Source organism: Macaca fascicularis, chromosome X (assembly GCF_037993035.2).
Source record: "Macaca fascicularis isolate 582-1 chromosome X, T2T-MFA8v1.1".
In the NCBI taxonomy this organism is placed as follows: Eukaryota; Metazoa; Chordata; class Mammalia; order Primates; family Cercopithecidae; genus Macaca; species Macaca fascicularis.
The window spans coordinates 48,612,514-48,633,708 of NC_088395.1; the positions used below are offsets into that span (position 1 = coordinate 48,612,514).

The window sequence follows — 21,195 nt, forward strand, 5'->3', positions numbered from 1 at the left end:
GAGTCCTCACCCCCAACATTGTGCAGACAGATGACTGCGGCCACCACTACCTTCCCCGCAGGCCCGAATGCCCTCTGTCCCAGCTGCTCATAGGCTCGGATGCCTAGCGGGGGAAGGCAGGAACAGGGTTGAAGGTCCAAGAGGCCAGGCCAGGGGTGCAGGCCAGAGGGCCCGGGAGCTGGGAAGTTGGAGCTTGGGGGAACAGGCTTTGACTGACGGAGGCTGAAGGTGGGGGTTAAGCAGTTGGGGTTGAGTTTGGGGGCAGAGTCTGGGAGGTGGGATCTGAGGCCAGGGAAAAGGATGAGGGCTGGAGGTGAGAGTAGGGGTCTTGGAGCCAGACTATAGACTGAGACCATGGTGGGAGCTGGGGAACTGGGGACTGAGGGGTGGGGGTTAGAGGTAGAGTGTAGTGGTCTGGAGGTGGATTCTGGGGTGCTGGGTCCGGGATCTGGGGTCTGCATTCAGGGAGTTGGGTCTGAGGTTTGGGGTTCAAGGTCTATGCTGAGCTCTGGATGTGGGTCCAGAGTCTGGGGTCCAAAGGGGTGGAGTGGGGACTGGGATCCAGGCTCTGGGTCTCACCTACAATACCAGCACAGGTCAGCAGGAGGTGGATGGAGTAGGACGACAGAAGCGCAATGCACAGCAACAGGGCCCTGCGGCAGGTGGCACAGCTCAGACCTGGTCCCGGGCCTCCCACCTGCCCTGCAACACCCCTGGCCCCGAAGGCCACCTATGGACTCACAGGAAGAAGATGACTCCTGTGTGGGCCATGGCATAGGCCAGCCCCAGGATGCCGCTGCCCATGATGGCATTGCTGAGGTTGAACACTGACATTCCAAATGATGTCTTCCCCTCGAACTGCATGCAAGGAGCAAAGCCCGGGCACACATTGGGAGGGGGCACCGGGTAAGGAGACTAATGCCAGGGCCAGGGAAAGACTGAAGAAGAAGCAAGCGGGGTGGAGAGAAGCCAAGGAGAGACCATCGGAGGAGGGAAGAGGCTAGCAGGGAAGAAGAGTTGAAGACGGAAGAAGCTGCGAAGGGGAGAGCTAGGAAGGGGGAAACTAGAAGGACAAATTTTGGAGGGAGCAGCTGGAAGTGGAGAGGACCAGGGGAGGGTGAAGCAGCCACCAGAGGTAAAACAGCTGGGGAGGGGAGACACTGCGGGTGGGGATCGGCTGAGGATGGGGAGTGCTGGAGGAGGAAGAACAGCTGGAGGAGAAAGGCAGGTCGGGAGGGGAGCAGATAGGGAGGGCAGCCACTGGGCCCAAGCGTGGGTGGGGAGAAGCAAAGCCAGGGAGAGAGCTGGAAAGGGCATATCTGGGGAAGAGGAGTATCTGGAGAGGGGAGCGACCGAGGAGTGCGTAGCTGTGGTGGGGAGATAGCTGGGCAGGGGAACAGCAGGGAGGAGGAGGAGTGGGGAAGAGGGAGCAGTGCGGGAGGAGATTAGCTGGGGAATGTGCCACCGGGACAGATCCTGTGGGGCCACTCACATCCATGAACTGGACCGGCTTGCTCCCAGGAGCAGGACCACGACTGGGCAGGAAGCCCTCACGTTCCTGCCTGTAGCTGGATAGGGCAGGGAAATAGGGGCCAATAAGAGGGTAACCCTGACCCCCGATCCCCGAGCCCACCTCCTTGGACCCCTGACTCACTCCACAGCATCCGAAGGGAGGGCTCCATTCATCTTTGCATCCTGCAGTTCCATCCTGTGGGCAGAGAAATGGGGTGGGGGGATCAGAGACAGAACGAGGGTGCTTCAAAGTGAGGGGAGCTAAGGAAGGGGGAGGGGAGTCCCATAGAGACCGACAGAAAGACGGAGAAAGAGATGAGACAGGGGAGCAGGAACAGACAGGGACAGAAATGGAGGCAGGCTGACAGAGAAAGAGATGAGAGAGAGAGAAGAAAAAGAATCAGAGGAGAGAAGCCAACAGTTAGTTAGTTACTCAGAGAGACACAGAGAAAGAGCCAGTGAGAGAGAAATAGTTGGGGAGAGAGAGAGAGAAAGCAACAGAGACAGCCGGACCCCAGCGCAGATGAGCCGACCACGTGGAGAAGGGATAGCCTCTCCTCCCAGACCCCAGACTCACGCTGTCTCTCTTGCCATCTGTGTCTTTCATTCCCCGGTCCCCCGCACCCCCCCCCTCCCTCCACCCTCACTGCGTGGCCAGGCGGCTCACTCCTTGCAGGGACACGTGTCGGCCTGGCTGCCCCACCCCTCCTAATGCCCTCACCCCCCTCCTTCCCGCCTGGGCCCCCAAGCCCGAGCCCAGAGCTGATGCAACCTGTTGAGTGAGCTGAGGGTGGGGGACAGACTCGGAGACCCCTGCCCCAGACGCTGCAGACTCTGAATATCTTCACTAGAAGCCAAAGACAAGTCCCCGAACCGAGCCCCTTCCCAGGGACAGAAATGACCCAGGGACTCCCATTTAACCCTGATTCTAGGGCCTAGAGGTATTTTCCAGAACCCCTAGCAAGTCTTAAACACTCGTCTTCTGACAGAAGTCAATTTGGAGACACTTCCAGACTTGAGAAACTTCCTGGGTGTGGGGTGTGGGGTGTCTCAGGAACCTGGCCCGAGCCCTCATTTCCCCTCCGGAGGAAAAGCAGTCTCTGAGACCATTAAAGACCCCCTCTTGTGGCCTAATGAGTTTCCTGGGGTGGGGGTGTCTCTGCAATTCCCACCCGAGCCTGGAGTCCCTGTCTTGTGGGTAGAGCGTCTCTGAAGAAACCCCAGCCCCCTCCCGCGCTTACTCCTTGGGAAGGAGGTATCTCAGAAATCCCCATTCAAGGTCCCCATTAGAGCTCAAACTGGCTCAGGAAATCCTTTTCCCAAGTCCTGAATCCTGTTCCTGGGACACGGAGGGGTCTCAAGGAGTCCCATCCCCCGCCACCAGCGCCCTCCGGAGCCTCCCACCCACACCTGAATTCACTTCCTGGGATCAAGGTACCAAAAGGACCCCCCCACAGTCACGCCATTCCATTCTCCACTAGTGCTAAAATGTCTCCAAGGAACCCCAAGCCCCTTCCCAGGACCCCTACTCATATCTCAGGCCCCCAGGAACACCATCCCCGCAGCCCACGCTTCCTCCTCACCTACCTGCTCCTCTCAGCTCCTGAAGTGGCCGCAACTCAGACTCCTGCTCTGGGCGGTACTTTTTTTTTTTTTCTGAGAAGAAATGTTAATTTTAATTTCGTTTCCCTCCTTCTGGCCCTGGGCGGGGGAAGAGGTGGAGAAGGGGCGCCCCCTATCTGGACCCACTTGGAGGGAGACAGAGGTTTGTTTGTGTGTTGGTGGGGGCGGGGAATGGCCTGAAAGATTGCGGGTGTAGACCCACAGCTAGAGAGAGTGACAGGCAGACAGAGGGGATGGACTCACAGAGCAGACGGACAGCAAGATGGGATGGATGGCAGAAAAAGGTGCAGAGAGGAGACAGAGAGTAGGAGAAACGAAGTTACAAAGAAAGCAGCCATGAGAAACAGCAGAGGAACAGACAGACCACAGAAGGAACAGAAAGACAGATGGGTGGGAGGAGGGGATGCTAGGGGATCTTGGTAGACAGGCAGAGACAGAGAGAAAGGGACGCACAGGCACACTCAGAAACAGACAGGTGGGTAGGGATAGGCTCGTGGAAACCCTGCAGAAAGGCAACAGGCAGTCGGGCTCAGTCATAGACAGGAGACACAGACTGGCAAAGAGGTGGGGGACAGAGCCAGACAGCTCCCCAAACAGAGGGTAGGACCAGACACACCAGCTCAGAGAGACAAAGGGACAGAGGGAGTGGTTGAGGCAGAGAAGAAAATAGGCAGAGAGAGGCAGATTCAGGCAGAGAGGCCTGGAGACAGCAGCAGAACAGGTGCAGGGATAGTAGCCAGGCTATTCCAGGCAGACCTCAGGCAGACAGCCTAGTCACGAGAGGACCCTAGATCTTGGAGGCCCCCAGAGGGAGGCAGGGAGGGCATTCGTGGCTGGGTGGGGAATGTGGACTGTGAACTCACACTGCCTGCAAACTGGGCGGGCACTGTAGTCCTGGACCCCACCCCAAGCGTGGGGTGGGGCTTGTCCAAGCCCTGAGAAGTCCCACTATCTGTCTGTCCGTCTGTCTTCTATGGGAGTCCGTCTGTTCATTCCCCTCCAGGCATATGACAGGCATGCCTGTCCCAGGCAAGGCACATGTCTGCTACAGGATGTCAGGCAGGGTGGACTTGGGGTCTGGGCCCACCTCGACTGGGCTGCTTGAAGCCCAGGTGGACAAGAGGCCTCTGTCTGGGCCCCTTGCCCACCTGCCCACCCCCGACAGGGAACACAGAATTCCCGGAAAGGCCAGGAGCTGGCTGGGGCTTCAAAGCTGGCCTAGATGCCCTCACCCCACCCGCAGTTGGAGGAGGACAAGGGATGGGGCGTTTACTTCCCCACAGCAGGAGAGAGACTCCTGTGCACTCAGGGATCGCAGCTACACAACAGGCCCCATCACAGCCCCATCAAGGGGCTCAGATACAGGGGCCAACTCACCATCACTCACAGAAGTGCACAAAGACTCACAGCCACACAAGAGAATAAAGACTGACAGACATGAACACATACAGACTCACCACTTCACATTAAGAGCACAGGCTCATGGGACAGTCACACACGTGGCCACACGGAGTGATGACAGTCTTACAACTATCAATACCCACAGGCTCAGAGCCGCTCACAGAGAGCACAGACTAACACAAATTGGCTTATGCCAATTTCCAGACACTCTAGACTCCTGAACATCATTGCCGCTGGACCCACAGCCATGCCAAAGACAATCAACAGGTAAATCACACACACAGATTCACAGCCGCACACAGAGCACACAGACGATTACACACAGCTGATGACGTCGTTCATGGGTCCTGGGTCTTTCCCACACACACGATCCAGTTTCAGATGGCCCTGGATCTGAACCTGAATCCAGGTTCAGATGACCCTGGAGACAAACTTCCAGGTCCAAGCCCTAAAATCATATCTCTGTGTATGTGAACTTGAATGTGCACTTATGACCACATGTAACCACATACAGCTCCAGTCACAGACAGAAGCACTCATAGGCTGACATGAATTTTGTACAAACAGAAAAGCTGTAGTCTCTTTCTCTCTCTCTCTCTCTCTCTCTCTCTCTCTCACACACACACACACACACACACACACACACAACAGCATTTCAGCAAATGGCTGCACACAGCCGTGTACACACACAGCTAGTCACAAATCAAGTCAGAAAAGAAACATACAGGGAAAGCATATACCAGCACACCAACACAAAGCACAGGAATGCAGAGTACGCTTACTATCGTTGCAAAGAAAAAATCCAGAAACTACATGGAAAGCTACACAAGGAAGAAACAGGAGAACCAGATAGTACTCATACCACCGCACCAGAAGAAACACCCCGAGGGCACACATACCTGCAGCCACTCATTAAGGAGAGACACAAATACAGCAGCAGACACACAAAGAAAGACACGTGCGCACAGATACACACATAGGAGGGACAAGTACTCTGATGACACACTCGTCACCCATGACTATTACAAAGGAGACAAACACCCAAGCAACACACGCACACAACAACATATAGATAAACTGTGCGGACAGACACTACCAATGCACACGGTTGCCAAAAAAAAAAAAAAAAAAAAAAAAAGCATGAGTTGGGCCGGGCGCAGTGGCTCATGACTGTAATCCCAGCACTTTGGGAGGCCAAGGCAGGTGAATCACGAGGTCAGGAGTTCGAGATCAGCCTGGCCAACGTGGCGAAACACCGTCTCTACTAAAAATACAAAAAGAAATTAGCTGGGCGTGGTGGCGGGCGCCTGTAATCCCAGCTACTCGGGAGGCTGAGGCAAGAGAATTGCTTGAACTTGGAAGTCGGAGGTTGCAGTGAGCTGAGATCTCGCCACTGCACTCCGGCCCAGGTGACAGAGTGAGACTCCATCTCAAAAAAAAAAAAAAAAAAAAAAGCACAAGTTGGGCAGGCGACTGTAGACAGAACACAGCACCAGACAAGTTACATAGGAAGACGCAGGCACAGCTCACATATATGTGGCTGTGGCTGAGAACAGGCAGGTGAGATACACTTAGCATATTCACACACACGCGTGCACACACACATACACACACTTCTGCCCAGCCTCCTCCAGCCTCCGTCTCCTTTCCTATCTACTCTGATTTCTCTCTCCCCTCATACCCCTCCCCCACCCAGAGCCATTACACATCTGTGCTACCGGCTGGCCAGGGAAAGAGACACCTGTCACCAGAGGCTGTGACCCAGGTGGCTAAAGGTGGGGGGCGGGGATGCAGGTATCCATATTTCAAGTCTGAAGTGTCCCGTCCAAATAACTAGCATACCTTATTTGGATTTAAAAAATAAAAGGCAACCCCCCTCCCCTCTGCATCCATTTGCCACCTCCCTGCCACAGCCTCCTGCTCTGATTGCTCCCCTTCCCTCCCAGGGCCTGCCCCCACTGGCCTTCCAACATGGACCAACACAGGGCTACCAGGCACACAGCAGGTGCTCAACAAAGGCCACTTATCCAATGTCGTATTAGTATCATTACTTTTATTTCTGCCAAAGGAACTCTTCTAGGGGAGAGATGAGCCTCCAGCCAGCTCTAAGAACCCCACAGCTCCCGTAAGTTTCAGGGCACTGCAGATAGCAGGTGCTCAACATAAGCCGGTATGGCAGTGGGAAAACAAAGGGAAAGTGTGATCTGGCTGCGTAGAGGAACCTGCTTTAGAAGGAACAGATGTCTTTAAGCAGGACCCAGGCCTTGAGGCTGTGCCAGGGATAAGAAAACTTTATTAGTTCATCAAAGTAGGGCTCCTTCTCAGGGTCATTTAAGGTTTGTGTTGGTTCAGTAAAGCAGACCCTTGTGTGACACATGGGAGTCCCGTGAAATCTGTTAAAAGTCACTTTGGGTTATCGTCAGTTCTAAGGAGACCTTTGATTAAAACAGCTCACTGCCCGGTAGCATCCAGGGGAGGGAGGGACACGGTGAAGCAGTTAACAGCAAAAGCTTTCTCAGCTCTGCCACTTATTAGCTGTGTGGCTAAACAAGCAAATTCCTAAACCTCACTGAGTCTCAGCTTCCTCAAGGGCCTAATAACGCCTAACTCATTGGGCTATTGAGACAATTAATTAACACAGGCAAAGCACTTAAGACAATGCTTTACACATAGTAATTGCTCAATACATATTTGTGGGAGGAATTAATGATTTCTTCTCTGTGAAAGCAAAGTCCCACTTGCTCGGCTGCATATGGGATTCCGATCTGTCCTTTCATGCAGGCTCCCCACGGAGTAACTCTTTCCAGTCACTTCCTTTCCTCAAAGCAGCCCCATGGGCAGCAAAGTCCTAGTCCCCTGCCCCTGGGCCACCCCCCTTGTTCCCTTACACTGCTAAGATGCCCCCTCCGGGAAAGAGCTGGCCTGGCAGCTCCCCCTTCCTTGACCCCTCCAGGAGGCCAAGGGAAGGACACCTTTACACTCAGTGGGGTGCCGGGTGGGAGCTGCAGGCCGACACCCTACTTCGGGAAGAGCCTGGAGAGTTCAGAGCCTGGCTCCTGTCCCCCAAACCCCCGGCCCTGCTGGAGGAAGCAAGTTTCTTTGCTAAAAGTTAAACATCCTCTTCGTAAGCGCAAGAAAACAGGACGTGGGAAGCGTCCCACAGGGTGAACATGGGCCCCCAATGCCTGGCACCCCCTCCTCTCTTGTGGAGCGGAGGCCTGGTGGCTCGAACCCTTCCTTTCTCACACTCGCTCACCTCTGCAGGGGAGTCATGTTCCCACAGTCTCACAATGCCCTTGAGTTCTGCTGACAAAGCTCTGGCTTCTTCCCTGGTTGTCAGAGTCTCTATGCCTCCATCCAGGGTTCCACAGAAATGCAGGACACACCACTGGGGAAAAAATGAAGGAATGAAGCAACAAAAGGATGAATTCAAACAACATTTATTGAACATCAACTGTGCGCCACCCCGTTCCAGGCACTGGGAGGCAGCAGTGAACATGACAGAACAGGAATCCCTGCCTGGTGAAGTTCTTGTGCTAAGGAATCAATCATTCCGTTCTTTTTTTTTTTTTTTTTTTTTCTTGAGACAGGGTCTCTCACTCTGTTGCCCAGGCTGGAGTGCAGTGGCACAATCAGCTCACTGTAACCTCAAATTCCTGTGCTCAAGCGATCCTCCTGCCTCAGCCTCTCGAGTAACTGGGACTATGGATGAACACCACCATGCCCAGCTAATTTTTAAATTATTTCTTGTAGAGATGAGGTCTCACTATGTTGCCCAGGCTGGTCATGAACGCCTGGCCTCAAGCAATCCTCCCACCTTGGCCTCCTAAAGTGCTAGGAGTACAGGCGTGAGTCACAGCATCCAGCCTTTTTTTTTTTTTTTTTTTTTTTGAGACAGGGTCTTACTCTGTCGCCCAAGCTGGAGTGGGGTTCAAGCGATCCTCCCACCTTGGCCTCCTGTGTAGCTGGGACTAGAGGTACACGTCACCATGCCCAGCTAATTTTTGTATTTTTAGTAGCATGGTTGCACTATGTTGGCCAGGCTGGTCTCCAACTCCTGACCTCAAGTGATCCACCCGCCTCGCCCTCCCAAAGTTCTGGGATTACAGGCATGAGCCACTGCGTCCAGCCCTTTTATTTATTTATTTTTTTTTTTTTTTTTTTTTTTTTTTTTTTGAGACGGAGTCTCGCTCTGTCCAGCCATTTTATTTTTTAAAGAGACATGGGTTCTTGCTATGTTGCCCAGACTAGATTCAAACCCCCGGGGCTCCAGGGATCCTCCCACCTCAGCCTCTGGAGTAGCTGGGACTAAAGGTGCATGCTGCTGCCCCTGGCTAATACTCATATGCATGTTGTCAGGATTAAAATGAACGAACAAAGGGAAGGACATGTTGGAGCCAACTTGTACAGGTTGGGAGGAACTGTTCAATTTTCAAGAATTTTGCAAACTGGTTGTTAAACAGCTGGTTTAGCTGGGCACAGTGGCTCACGCCTGTAATCCCAGCACTTTGGGAGGCCGAGGCAGGTGGATCACCTGAGGTCGGGAGTTCAAGACCAGCCTGACCAACATGGAGAAACCCCATCTCTACTAAAAATGCAAAATTAGCCGGGGTGGTGGCACATGTCTGTAATCCCAGCTACTAGGGAGGCTGAGGCAGGAGAATCGCTTGAACCCGGGAGGCGGAGGTTGCGGTGAGCCAAGATTGCGCCATTGCACTCCAGCCTGGGCAAAAAGAGCGAAACTCTGTCTCAAAATAAAATAAAATAAAATAATAAACAGCTGGTTTAGCAACTGGTTTTGTTTGTTGAGACAGGGTCTCACTCTGTCACCCACACTGGAGTGCAGTGGCACAATCAAGGCTCACTGCAGCCTTGACCTCCCAGGCCCATGCAATCCTCCCACCTCAGCCTCCCGAGTAACTGGAACTACTCGCGCGCACCACCACCCCTGGCTATTTTTATTTTTTGTAGAGACGAGGATGTCATCATATTGCCCAGGCTGGTCTTGAACTCCTGGACTCGAGCGACCTTTCCACCTCAGCCTCCTAAAGCTAAACAGCTATGGTTAAAAATGAAATTATATAAACGTACTCAAAACTGGTAACTTCCTAATTTTACCACATTCCACTATTCTATATGCTCTTGAGGTCATTTACCCCCATTTTATCTGTATGGTAAAAATAATACATGATAGTGCGCTACTGCACCTCTTTTGAACTCCCTGTTCAGTGACCACAGGTCGGTACCTTGAAATCTAACAAGAAGATTGTACCTAAGCCATGGAAATTGGCAAATGCTAGCAACCAGCCTCCCTTCCCCCCGCCCCTCCCGCCACCACCCCCGCCCCAGCCAGTGGTTAACCATTTACCAGCACACCACTGAGGGCATTTAGAACCTAGCACATGGTAAACACTATGATAAACGTTCTCATTATTTTCCCGTTTGTCCACTGGGTCAGGATGTATAGTCTTTTTTTGTGTCTGGGTTGGAATTTAAAATGTTTGAAGATCACAGAATTACAAAAGGCCAGAGGGTGGCTAAGCTACACCTATTTAACTCTCCCAATAATGCTGTTAAGTCTGTACTATTGATTATCCCCACTTTCCAGACAGGGAAACTGAAGTTCTGAGGCGGTAAAACTCAGGCAGCGCCTCCATTATCTGTAGTGCGATCTGAAATTGCAGCCGAGCAGCCTCCGCGCGCTCGCTCACTTCAAGAACGCATTTCTCCTATCACGTTTATGCCCCCAGCGGTAATTTCGCTGCCCTGCACGCGAAAAATGAATGGGTGGCATCGTGCGCGTGGCATCTTGGGAAATGTAGTTTACAGGCTCAATGACAAGCATGGTCCAAGAAGGGAGGGGCGGGGGAGCAATTCGATCTTGGCCTCGGAATAAAAAGAACAAAGAATCGCCGGCAGTTTGCGCGTCGCGACGCTTCAGCCACGCAGTGCGTGGATTCAGCCACTTTGGCCGTGCCGCTTGCATGCCGGGAAACGCAGTTCGCGAGCCCCGGATACGTCGACAATAGATGACGGGACTCACGTTGTACGTTCACATCAGGTCCCGGCACGCCGGAGCCTGGGCGGTCCACGATGGTGAGTTTGCCACGCTGCGACAGCTCATAGGCTTGTCCCCCGGGCATTCTGGTGAACTACGAACGCAAACTGAAGCTCTACGACTTGTCGCCCGTTTGCGCTCTCGCCGAGGCACAGGCTGCTCGCGGACCACCCTGCTCCGAAAACTAAGGTGGGCCCTGGGGCGCGGAGGACAGGGATGCGGGCGGAGACTGTTGAGGAACTGTGCTGACTGCGGGGAAAGGAGGAGGTTCGCCCTGGGCGCCGCAGCTGTGTATGGTTCGGGCGGCTGGCACCGGGTGGGTTCTAGACCCAAGGTTTGTCTGCAGAAGGGGACCCGTAGACGGGGTGGGTTCGAGGTGGGGACATGGGACGCAGCGGTCAGAGCCACCTGGGACCCGGTGGCCCCGATGGAGCTATGATCTTTGAGGTATTGATGAGGAGAGACAGGGAGTGTGGTCAGAAGGCTGTTTAATGGGAGGTTGGTTGGAGCGCGAGGGTGGGGTGTTACTGGGGAATCAATGGGGGCTAATAAGAATATTTTAGTCTAAGTGTTGTTCATTGATTGATTAATGAGGGGATGGCAGAGTAAGCAACTATAATATAAGGAGTGGTGGATAGGAACGTGATCCCCCAGGGATTGATGGAGGTATGATATTCAACGGGTTAATGGAAAGTGATGGGACATAGTAATGGCAAGGATGATGGTGAGGCTGTGGGGGGAATAATAGATGAATGGGGGTCATGATCAAGGGGCTGTGGTGAAAGAAGAGATAATGAGAGGCTGATGGTGTTGTAGTCAGAGTCAATAGTTGGGCTGTGGTGGCATGACCATCAAGGAATTAGGGGACAGAGTGAGCAAAGAGAGGGTATAGTAAACTAGGGTTGGGGGGTTAACTTTTGTTGATACATAGTAGGTGAATAGTAAACTATTAGAGTGATCATCCAGTGATGGATCCACGGAGAGCAGGGTGGACAGTGAGGGGAGAATGGGGAACTGATGTGTGAACATCAGGGAGTAACGTGTTTGTTAATGAAAGGGTTACAGGGCAGGGGCCTAGTGCTGTGATCTATAAAGGGTCTATTGGAGAAAACTGAGTTAATGGGGGCTGATAAATCAGTAATTGAATGCTCAATGGGGAGCTAATAGACCATGATTCTCCAGGCATTATTAGAGGTTCATAAGGATGTAGTAATAAAGTGGGCCTAATCGTCTAAGGGATTAATGGGGAATGGGGTGAAATGAGAGAGATATAGGGAGTGGGAGGTACAATGAAGTAGTATTAGGATAAAGGTGGAAAGCAAGGGATTAATGGAGGCTGATAGGACTATATGAATCTAGGGGCAATGGGGACAACTGGGGATATAGTCAGTGAGATTTTAATGGGCATGACGTGGGCACAGAAGGGTTGATAGTGACAGTTACAGGGTTTAATGTGTGGAGTGTGGGTGACAGTGATGGGAGGTGGACAGGCTCACAAGTTGGCCATCTATGGGATTAATGTTGGGTTTATGGGGTCTTTTGTAGGAACTGGGGGGTAAGTGATGGGGACGAGGAGGGTCTGTGTGATAAGCAATGGAGCCTGAGAGTTCAGTGATAGGGTCCTTTGGACCCTATAAGGTCAGTGGGGTCAGTTCCAGGGCTTCAGTCAGCCCATCTTCTGTGTGAGCTATCATGTGAGTCAGATGAGCCCAGTTTAGTTTGTGTGGTTCTCTCCGCCCTACAGAGGTAGGTGGTAGCCCACTCATCTGGTTACTGATACTGGCCAGCATCAGCTGACTGTCGGCAGGTCCTTGGGCAACTGGTGTGTGAAATGGGACGGACGTCGAAGGACAAGCGGGATGTCTACTACCGCCTGGCTAAGGAGAATGGCTGGCGTGCTCGCAGCGCCTTCAAACTGCTACAGCTGGATAAGGAATTCCAACTCTTCCAAGGTCCCTGACTGGTGGGCAGGTCACTGGGCGGTGAGGTGGGCACAGGAGGTAGACAAGTAAGCTAGGTCTGCAGAGCTCCCTATGGTAGGTGGGCTGACTCAGAGGGTCTCTGGGACAGGGAGACAGGCAGGAAGATAGGCAGAATACTGGAGAGGAGTTGGGCACCTGGGCAGTGGAGATATGTGGGTGCTCCCCAGGGGAGAGGGGTGAACTTTGCAGGGGTCTCCAGGTTGGAGAAGTGGGTGCAGCTGACCAGGATGCTTTCACTATGTATGCCCAGGCGTGACACGGGCAGTTGACCTGTGTGCAGCCCCGGGCAGCTGGAGCCAGGTGCTGAGCCAGAAGATTGGGTAAGTGTGGGGGTCCCAGATGGGAGACCCAGGAGGGCCGGCTGGGTGGGAGGGGCCCAGGAGTGAAACTAGGCTGATGTGGGCCATGTTGTCCACAGGGGCCAAGGGTCCGGCCACGTGGTGGCTGTGGACCTGCAGGCTATGGCTCCACTACCAGGTGTGGTACAGATCCAGGGGGACATCACCCAGGTAAGAGCATGGCTGAGGGTATTGGGGTATATCCTGGGTGAAGGCCCTTACCTGGGGTCTATGCAGAATGGAAGAGCAACAGAGAGGTGATGGAAACAGAGAGAGAGAAAGAGAATGAGAGAGTAACCATGGAGAAACAGCCAACGGGTCATCATTGCAGACACAGCAGAAAATGATGATGCTGGGTCCCCAGAGATGGAGTCCAGTATTAGAGAGGCAAAGCCTGGGAATTTGGCTGACCCAGGGTCTGTGGGCCAGGACCATGGGCAGGCGGGATCTGAGGGCAGCAGTGGAGGGCCGTGGGGCCACTCATCCTCCCTCTCTCCATAGCTGTCCACTGCCAAGGAGATCATCCAGCACTTTAAGGGCTGCCCTGCGGACCTAGTGGTGTGTGACGGGGCTCCTGATGGTAAATAGCAACAGAAAGTGGGAGGCCAGGCAGAGGCCCCTGTGCGTGTCCTTCTCTGTATCTCCTACCTTGGTTGACTTACTCACCTCTTCAGTTACTCCCTGCCTCTCCCTTCTGTTCTCAGCTTTCTCCCACATCTGGCAACTTTTCCCTACCTCTGCTGCCTGCTCTCTCTCTGCCTCTCTCTTCCTCCCACTTGCACCCCACCCTTTGAGTTTCATGTCTGTTGTCTACCTTTCCCTGCTCTCATCTCTCTGCAATTGTCCAATTCCATTGCACTGTTCATTTGTTTTCAGCCGGTCAGCCATTCAACACACATTTACTGAGCACCTATTGTGTTGAGAAAACATTCATGAATAAAATTCCATTAATCTTTAACCTCATGGAGCTGATGTTCTAGTGGGAGCAAATGGGAAAGAAAATAAATGATTGAGCTTTGTATCGTTAAAAGGGGATGCAGCCAGGCATGGTGGCTTCTACCCGTAATCCCAGTGCTTTAGGAGGATGAGGTGAGAGGAACACTTGAGGCAGGAGTTTGAGACCAGCCTTGCAACATAGCAAGACCCTGTCTAAAAAATTAGCTGGGCTTGGTGGTGCATATGCCCGTAGTCCCAGTTACTCAGGAGGCTGAGGTGGGAGGATCACTTGAGCCCAAGAGGTCGAGGTTACAGTACACTTTGATTGCACCACTGCACTCCAGCCTGGGCAACAGAGTGAGACCTTGTCTCTAAAAAATGGGGTGGGGAGGCCAGGCATAGTGGCTCACACCTGTAATCCCAGCACTTTTGGAGGCCGAGGCGGGCAGATCACCTGAGGTCAGGAGTTCGAGACCAGCCTGACCAATATGATGAAACCCCGTCTCTACTAAAAATACAAAAATTAGCCAGGTGTGGTGGCATGTGCCTGTAATCCCAGCTACTTGGGAGACTAAGACAGGAGAATCGCTTGAACCCAGGAGGCAGAGGTTGCAGTGAGCCGAGATCGCATCATTGCACTCCAGCCTGGGCAACAACAGCGAAACTCTGTCTCAAAAAAAAAAAAAAAAAAAAGGTGGGGCGGGGGATAGGTACCATAGGGAAATCATTGAGCAGGAGGAAAGCAGGAGTACCTGTTGGAATTTTAAATGAAGTGGATGGGGAAGGCCTCACTGACTTAACAGTAGAGACTAAAGGAGGTGGGGGAGTAAGCTATGGATATGTCTGAAGGAAGAGCAATCCAGGAAAAATTCCAGCCTATGCAAAGTTCCTGAGGCAGGAGGGTACTTGCTATGTATGAGTGATGACAAGGAGATCACTGTGGTTGGAACAGAGTGAGGGGGAGAGTGGTAAAAGGTAACATCAGAGAGGTGACAGGGGACAGGTCCTATAGGGCCTCGTGGGCCATGGTGAGGATGTTGGCATTTTCACCGAGATGAGAGCTTGAAGAAAACCATGAGAGGGTTTTGAGGAGAAGAGGACTGTGCTGGGCTTGGGCTGCTATGAGCTGTGTGAGGCCCAAGGGCAGAAGCAGGGGCTCCAGGGTAGAGTAGTCCAGGCAAGTGATAACGGGTGGGGGCAGTGGTGGAGAGAAGAAGATCAAGTCAGATCTTTTGAAAGTAGATGTGTTAATGACTTCAATGTGGGTGTGAGGAGAGGATGCAGGGGGAGCATCAGAGGTGACTAAGGTTTTGGAGCTGAGCAACTAGAAAGCTCAGATGAGATGGTGGGGATGGTGGGAGGAGCAGGTTTGGGAGGTAGGTCAGGAGTTTGGAGGTCAGGAGTATTGGAGATGTGGAATCTGATTTGTGAATCTGGAGTTCAGAGGAGCAGTCTGGGCTGGAGGTGGAAATGATAATGATGCTTATACATGAGGTCATTTTAGAATTGAAATGAGTTCCTAAGGGTTAGGAGCTCAGAATATGCATCTAGTTGGCAGATAGTAATTTGCATCCAGAACCTTAGCAGTAAGAGAGCCTGGAAAATGTTTTTAGTGTCTGATCTGTGTGGTACAAGAAGATGCACAGAGCAGGATAGGCCCCCCTAACGCTGTTCCTCTTGCCACAGTAACCGGCCTCCATGATGTTGATGAGTATATGCAGGCCCAGCTTCTCCTAGCTGTGAGTAACCCTGGCCACCCCTGACCCACTTTGGCCCCCTCCTGGCTGTCTCCACCTCAGCCTCAGCCGTCTGTCCTGCCCACAGGCTCTGAACATTGCTACACATGTCCTGAAGCCAGGGGGCTGCTTTGTGGCCAAGGTAAGTCTCAAGGAACCTGGTGGAGTAGAGAAAGATCGCTGAGGGCCAACCTCACCCGCTGTCTTTGCCTTCCCACCCTGCAGATATTCCGAGGCCGGGATGTGACGCTCCTCTACAGCCAGCTGCGAGTCTTCTTCTCCAGCGTGCTGTGTGCCAAGCCCAGGAGCAGCCGGAACTCCAGCATCGGTCAGTGGGGTGGAGGGGCCAGGCAGGCAGACCGGGATTTCTGGGACTCCGCCTGCACAAGGAGGAAGCGGCAGTCACACCTCATTCCACCTTCCCCCAACAGAGGCCTTCGCTGTCTGTCAGGGCTATGACCCTCCCGAGGGCTTCATCCCGGACCTGAGCAAACCCCTGCTGGACCATTCTTACGGTGAGAGCTGGAGCGTGGGTCACCCTGGGGGACTCTGCCACACCTTATGCAATCTAGGTCCCATGAGGGCCCACAGCCTCACCCCCTGGTGGAGGCTCTGTCCCCTCATGGGAATTTTTTTCCCAAGGGGATCCTCAGCCCCATTTTCTGGTGGAAATCCCATCCCTTTATGGGTATTTTGTCCCAGGAGGAGCTTCAGCCCAGGCAGTCCTGTAGTGGTAACTCTTGGGCCTGGTGAAAATTCCATCCCAGGAGGATCCTGCGCCCTGCCCCAGTGGAGGCTCCACCTGCCTAAGGACATTCTCTCCTAGGAAGATCCAGTCACGCCCCCAGGTGGAAGCCTCCTTGGTGTGAAACTTTTGCCCCTTAAGCCTCTAGCAGGAAGAGACAGAGCCTGCCCCTGGGATGACATTTGAGTGAGGGAGACGTCATCCAGGCAGCATATAATCCAATGTCAGGTGGATATATTTGCAGGAAAAAGAGCAGGGCACCAAAGTTTTAGAAGGCGTGATTATGGAGGGCCTCCCCAAGGAGGTGATCTGAACCAAATGAAGGATTTCTGGTGGGGTGGGAAGAGAGTAGCTGGTGGATCTGAGGGGAGGGCTTAGCAACCGTACTGCCGCCTGTGTCATGACTGGCCCCAGGCATCCAGACCTTGTCCTCAGTTATCTCCCCCTGTTCCTAAGACCCAGATTTCAACCAGCTGGATGGTCCCACCCGCATCATTGTACCTTTTGTGACTTGTGGGGACCTGAGCTCCTATGATTCGGACCGCAGTTACCCACTGGACGTGAGTGCCCAACCAACACTAGGTGGGTGGGAGCAAGGCTGTCCTAGATTCCCAAGTCCTCACCATCTCCCTACCCCTCTGTCTCTGCAGCTAGAGGGCGGCTCAAAGTACAAGTACACTCCACCCACACAGCCCCCCATCTCGCCACCATACCAGGAGGCCTGCACGTTGAAGAAGAAGGGGCAGCTGGCCAAGGAGATCCACCCCCAGGACTGCCCCATCAGCAGAGTAGACACGCTTCCCCAGCCCCTGGTCGCCCCTCAGCGCCACAGCCTGCTGGCCCCTGAGGTCTGGAAATGTGACTCTCAACCCGCATTGACCCCTTCCCTGTGTGCCTCTTTCTGACCCAAATCTCATGGTTTCTGGGGCCAAAATTCCCTTTCCTGCCTCCTAATAGCTATAAAAAAATTGGTGAAACCAAGCATAATGAATGGAAAAATTTCACCAAATATGTGAGTCACTTTTCTTTTTCTTGAGTAGATGGAAGACAATGAAATGAGTTGTTCACCTTAACCCATTATGGTAAGTTTGCCTTGTTATCTAAAGGTTTGAGTAAGGGCAACCTTTATGAAAAACCTCAGTAAAATTTCACCTTTGAAATTTTTATGTCAACTGATAAGATTTTAATCAACAAACCCTTTTCTAAACATCTATTGTTGTATGACAGGAACTGCTTTAAGCATTTTACATTTGAAGCATTCAGTAAACATTTATTGAGCACATACTGTGTGCCAGGCATTGTTCTAGGTTTGGAGATAGAGCGGGGAGCAAAACAGAAATATCTTGGCTCTCACAGTACTTCCAGTTTGGAAAAGAGGCAACAATCAATAAAACAGTCTATAAGTTCTAGAGTTTACATACACACATATACTATATAGCTTGCATTTTTCAATTTACATATCTTGCAATATATATAATAAGTAAGAGTAATATGGGATATGAAAAATAGAAAAAAGTAAAGCAGGGTGAAGAGAATCAGGAATTCTAGGCATGGCAGTTTTCATCTTTTGGTGTTTTTGTTTTGAGACAAGGTCTCACTCTGTCGCCCAGGCTGGAGTTCAGTGGTACAATCTCCCGGGCTCAAAAAATCCTCCCACCTCAGCCTCCTGAGTAGCTGGGACTACAGGCGTGCACCACCATGCCCGGCAAATTTTTGTATTTTTAGGGGAGATGGAGTTTCGCCATGTTGCCCAGACTGGTCTCGATCTACTGGGCTCAAGCAATCTGCCATTCTCGGCCTCCCAAAGTACCAGGATTACAGGCATGAGCCACTGTGCCCAGCCAGTTTGCACTTTTTAAAAGGGTTGTCATAGAAGGCCTCAGACATTCCTCAGAGGTAATATCTGAGCAAAGACTTAAAGGCATTGCTGGAGGGAAGCTGTGTGTTTATCTGAGGGAAGAGCATTCCAGGTAAAGGAAATAGCCAAGTCCCAAAGGTGGAACTGCACGTGGTATGGGAGGAAAGTTTATCCATAGCCAAATGTGCTAAAACCACAATGTTAGAGGATGGCCCTTTCTGACAATGGCATAGCAGGTTATTCAGACTAAGTCAGCCATCACAAAAAGTCACCGTTTTTTTTTTAAGCGGAGCCTTGCTCTGTTACCCAGGCTGGAGTGCGGTGACGTAAGCTCACTGCAACCTCCATCTACCGGGTTCAAGCGATTCTCCTGCCTCAGCCTCCCGAGTAGCTGGGATTACAGGTGCCCGCCACCATGCATGGCTAATTTTTGTATTTTTAGTAGAGACGGGGTTTCGCCATGTTGGCCAGACTGGTCTCAAACTCCTGACCTCGGGTGATCCACCCGCCTTGGCCTCCCAAAGTGCTGGGATTAGAGGCATGAGCCACCGTACCCTGCCTTTTTTGTTTTGTTTTGAGATGGAGTCTTGCTCTGTCGCCCAGGCTGGATGGAGTACAGTGGCCCTATCTCAGCTCACTCCAACCTCCACCTCCCGGGTTCAAGAGATTCTCCTGCCTCAGCCTCCTGAGTAGCTGGGATTACAGACGCATGCTGCCCCCTCACCCAGCTAATTTTTGTATTTTTAGTAGAGACAGGGTTTCGCCATGTTGGCCATGCTGGTCTCGAACTCCTGACCTCACAAAATCTGCCTGCCTCAGGCCTCCCAAAGTGCTAGGATTACAGGCGTGAGCCACCACACCCGGCCACAAGAAGCCACCTTAAGGGAAACTGAAACAGCAAATCATTGTGTGAAAGAGATTTACAATTTCTAATATTTAAAGGATCCTGTAAATCAATAAGGAAAAAAATGAGAGTGACCGGTAAGCACATGAAAAGCTGCTCATCAGGAAAATGCAAATGAAAACTCAAAATATCAACAACACTAAGTATTTGGAAGGATATGCAGCAATTGAAAGCCTCATACACGCTACTGGGAAGGTAAAATGGTGCAGCCACTGTGGAAAACTTAGGCATTACCTACTAAAGCTGCATGTGTGCCAGTTCCACTCCTAAAAAGTGAGTCCTAGAGGCCGGGCGTGATGGCTCAACACCTGTAATCCCAGCACTTTGGGAGGCCGAGGTGGGTGGATCGCCTGAGGTCAGGAGTTCAAGACCAGCCTGACCAACATGGCAAAACCGCATCTCTACTAAAAATACAAAAATTAGCCAGGCCTGGTGGCGGGCGCCTGTAATCTCAGCTACTCAGGAGGCTGAGGCAGGAATCACTTGAACCTGGGAGGTGGAGGTTGCAGTGAGCTGAGAACGTGCCACTGCACTCCAGCCTGGGCGACAGAATGAGACTCCGTCTGAATAAAAAAAAAAGGAAATGAGTCCTAGAGTGTTGTTAGCAGCACTATCTGTAGTATGCCCATTAAATCGTGGTACATTCACTATAGAGAACTGTACAACAATGACAGTGAACATCCTGCAATTACACCAAAGAGCACCTTGTAGTTATTCATTAAACTGAATATATATGCATTTTCTGTATGTCATGGTTCACCATAAAAGTAGGAGGAAATGTCACAAAAATGTTAGCAGCAGAGTTAGCTGGGTGTGGTAGCACATGCCCCGTCTGTAATCCCAGCTACTTGGGAGGCTGAGACGGGAGGATCACTTGAGCTTGGGAGGTTAAGGTTGTTGTAAGCTATGATGGAGCTCCACTGCACTCCAGCCTGGGTGACAGAGCAAGACCCTGTCTCTAAAAAAACAAAACAAACAAAAAACTTTCTTTGACTTTTGGTTAGCTGGCAAGCTGATACAACTCAGAAACTGCTCAGTGTCAGGAAAACCAGAACTTGTTGATGAACTTGTTTTCAAAATATCATCTCATCAACGAGGCCTGGACAAACAAGCCCTGAGGAGGGATCTGCAACAACCCTGAAGACAACAAGGGAAGAAAGCATAGAAGTCTCTCCGCACTGCAGTGGGAATTCTTGAGTGAGGTCTTACCTCTTCTTTAAACCTCTTCAGGAGTGTCCTGATTATATCCAGAAATTTCCCTAAAGGCAGGGATTCTTAACCTGGATAGAAGCCAGGGGTAACCATAAACTTGATGGAAGAAAATGTTACATCTTTATTTTCAGCAATAAAACAACGTTAGCCTTACTCCCAAATTATAAATGCTGGCAACAAATCACAATAGTAAAAGCAGTACCTGGGACTTTCCCACCAATGCAAACCAGTTACAACAACTGTAATGTAGCATAAAAAGGGCATCTTGAAGTATTGTTCATATTTGTCACCTCTTGGAATGACAGCAGATCCTATAAGTTGATGTATTAATTAAAAAGCCCATATATGACTGCAGCTCAATTTTGTTTCAATTTAATATATAGTAATAATTGTAATTCAATGTAATTGGCTTCCATTGTCATCTGTGTGTGTGTGTATGTGTGTGTATATACTTTTAAAAATACTCTGCGAAGGGGTTCACAGATTTAACCAGATGCCAAAGGGTTCCGCAGAACAAATTTATTTATTTATTTTGAGACAGAATTTTGCTCTGTCGCCCAGGCTGGAGTGCAATGGCGTGATCTTGGCTCACTGCAACCTCCACCTCCTGGGTTCAAGCGATTCTCCTGCTTCAGCCTCCTGAGTAGCTGGGATTACAGGCATGCACCACCACACCCAGCTAATTTTTTTATATTTTTAGTAGAGATGGGGTTTTGCCATGTTGGCCAGGCTGGGCTTGAACTCCTTGCCTCAAGTGATCCGCCCACCTCGGCCTGTTTTTTTTTTTTTTTTTGAGACGGAGTCTTGCTCTTGTCGCCAAGGCTGGAGTGCAGTGGTGCGACCTCGGCTCACTGCAACTTCTGCCTCCCAGGTTCAAGCGATTCTCCTGC

The 21,195-nt window shown here is 51.6% G+C and overlaps 2 protein-coding genes across 25 annotated transcripts in view; one reads left to right on the top strand and one right to left on the bottom strand.

The window, feature by feature from the left end:
- SLC38A5 (solute carrier family 38 member 5) overlaps positions 1-21,195 on the bottom strand; it is a 51,896-nt gene that overhangs the window by 8,174 nt on the left and 22,527 nt on the right. For 3 of the 16 annotated variants that reach the window (XM_065538665.2, XM_074029986.1, XM_065538664.2), the window contains 8 exons: positions 15,784-15,966; positions 7,793-7,924; positions 3,100-3,168; positions 1,655-1,708; positions 1,493-1,568; positions 743-858; positions 580-653; positions 11-103 (listed from right to left, as the gene is read on the bottom strand). In XM_065538665.2, coding sequence (XP_065394737.1) covers positions 11-103; positions 580-653; positions 743-858; positions 1,493-1,568; positions 1,655-1,707 — 412 coding nt within the window. In that variant the 5' untranslated portion in view covers position 1,708; positions 3,100-3,168; positions 7,793-7,924; positions 15,784-15,966. Of the gene's footprint in view, positions 1-10; positions 104-579; positions 654-742; positions 859-1,492; positions 1,569-1,654; positions 1,709-2,025; positions 2,135-2,284; positions 3,997-7,792; positions 7,925-15,783; positions 15,967-21,195 lie in introns of those variants that run through there. The other 13 variants (XR_012430321.1, XM_065538662.2, XM_074029987.1 and 10 more) reach the window with 9 other exon arrangements.
- FTSJ1 (FtsJ RNA 2'-O-methyltransferase 1) lies at positions 10,714-20,705 on the top strand. Of its 9 annotated transcripts, none has more exons than XM_074029991.1 (13): positions 10,714-10,910; positions 12,339-12,546; positions 12,827-12,896; positions 12,995-13,085; positions 13,416-13,494; positions 15,537-15,589; positions 15,675-15,728; positions 15,812-15,914; positions 16,018-16,101; positions 16,788-16,891; positions 16,982-17,179; positions 17,372-17,413; positions 20,098-20,705. In XM_074029991.1, exons 2-12 carry the CDS (start codon positions 12,426-12,428, stop codon positions 17,402-17,404), a joined length of 990 nt encoding a protein of 329 aa, XP_073886092.1. In that variant the 5' UTR covers positions 10,714-10,910; positions 12,339-12,425; the 3' UTR covers positions 17,405-17,413; positions 20,098-20,705. The 9 variants fall into 9 exon arrangements, with proteins under 9 accessions (XP_073886092.1, XP_073886093.1, XP_015298770.3 ...); XM_074029992.1 differs by having other exon boundaries at positions 16,794-16,891; XM_015443284.3 differs by having other exon boundaries at positions 10,714-10,783.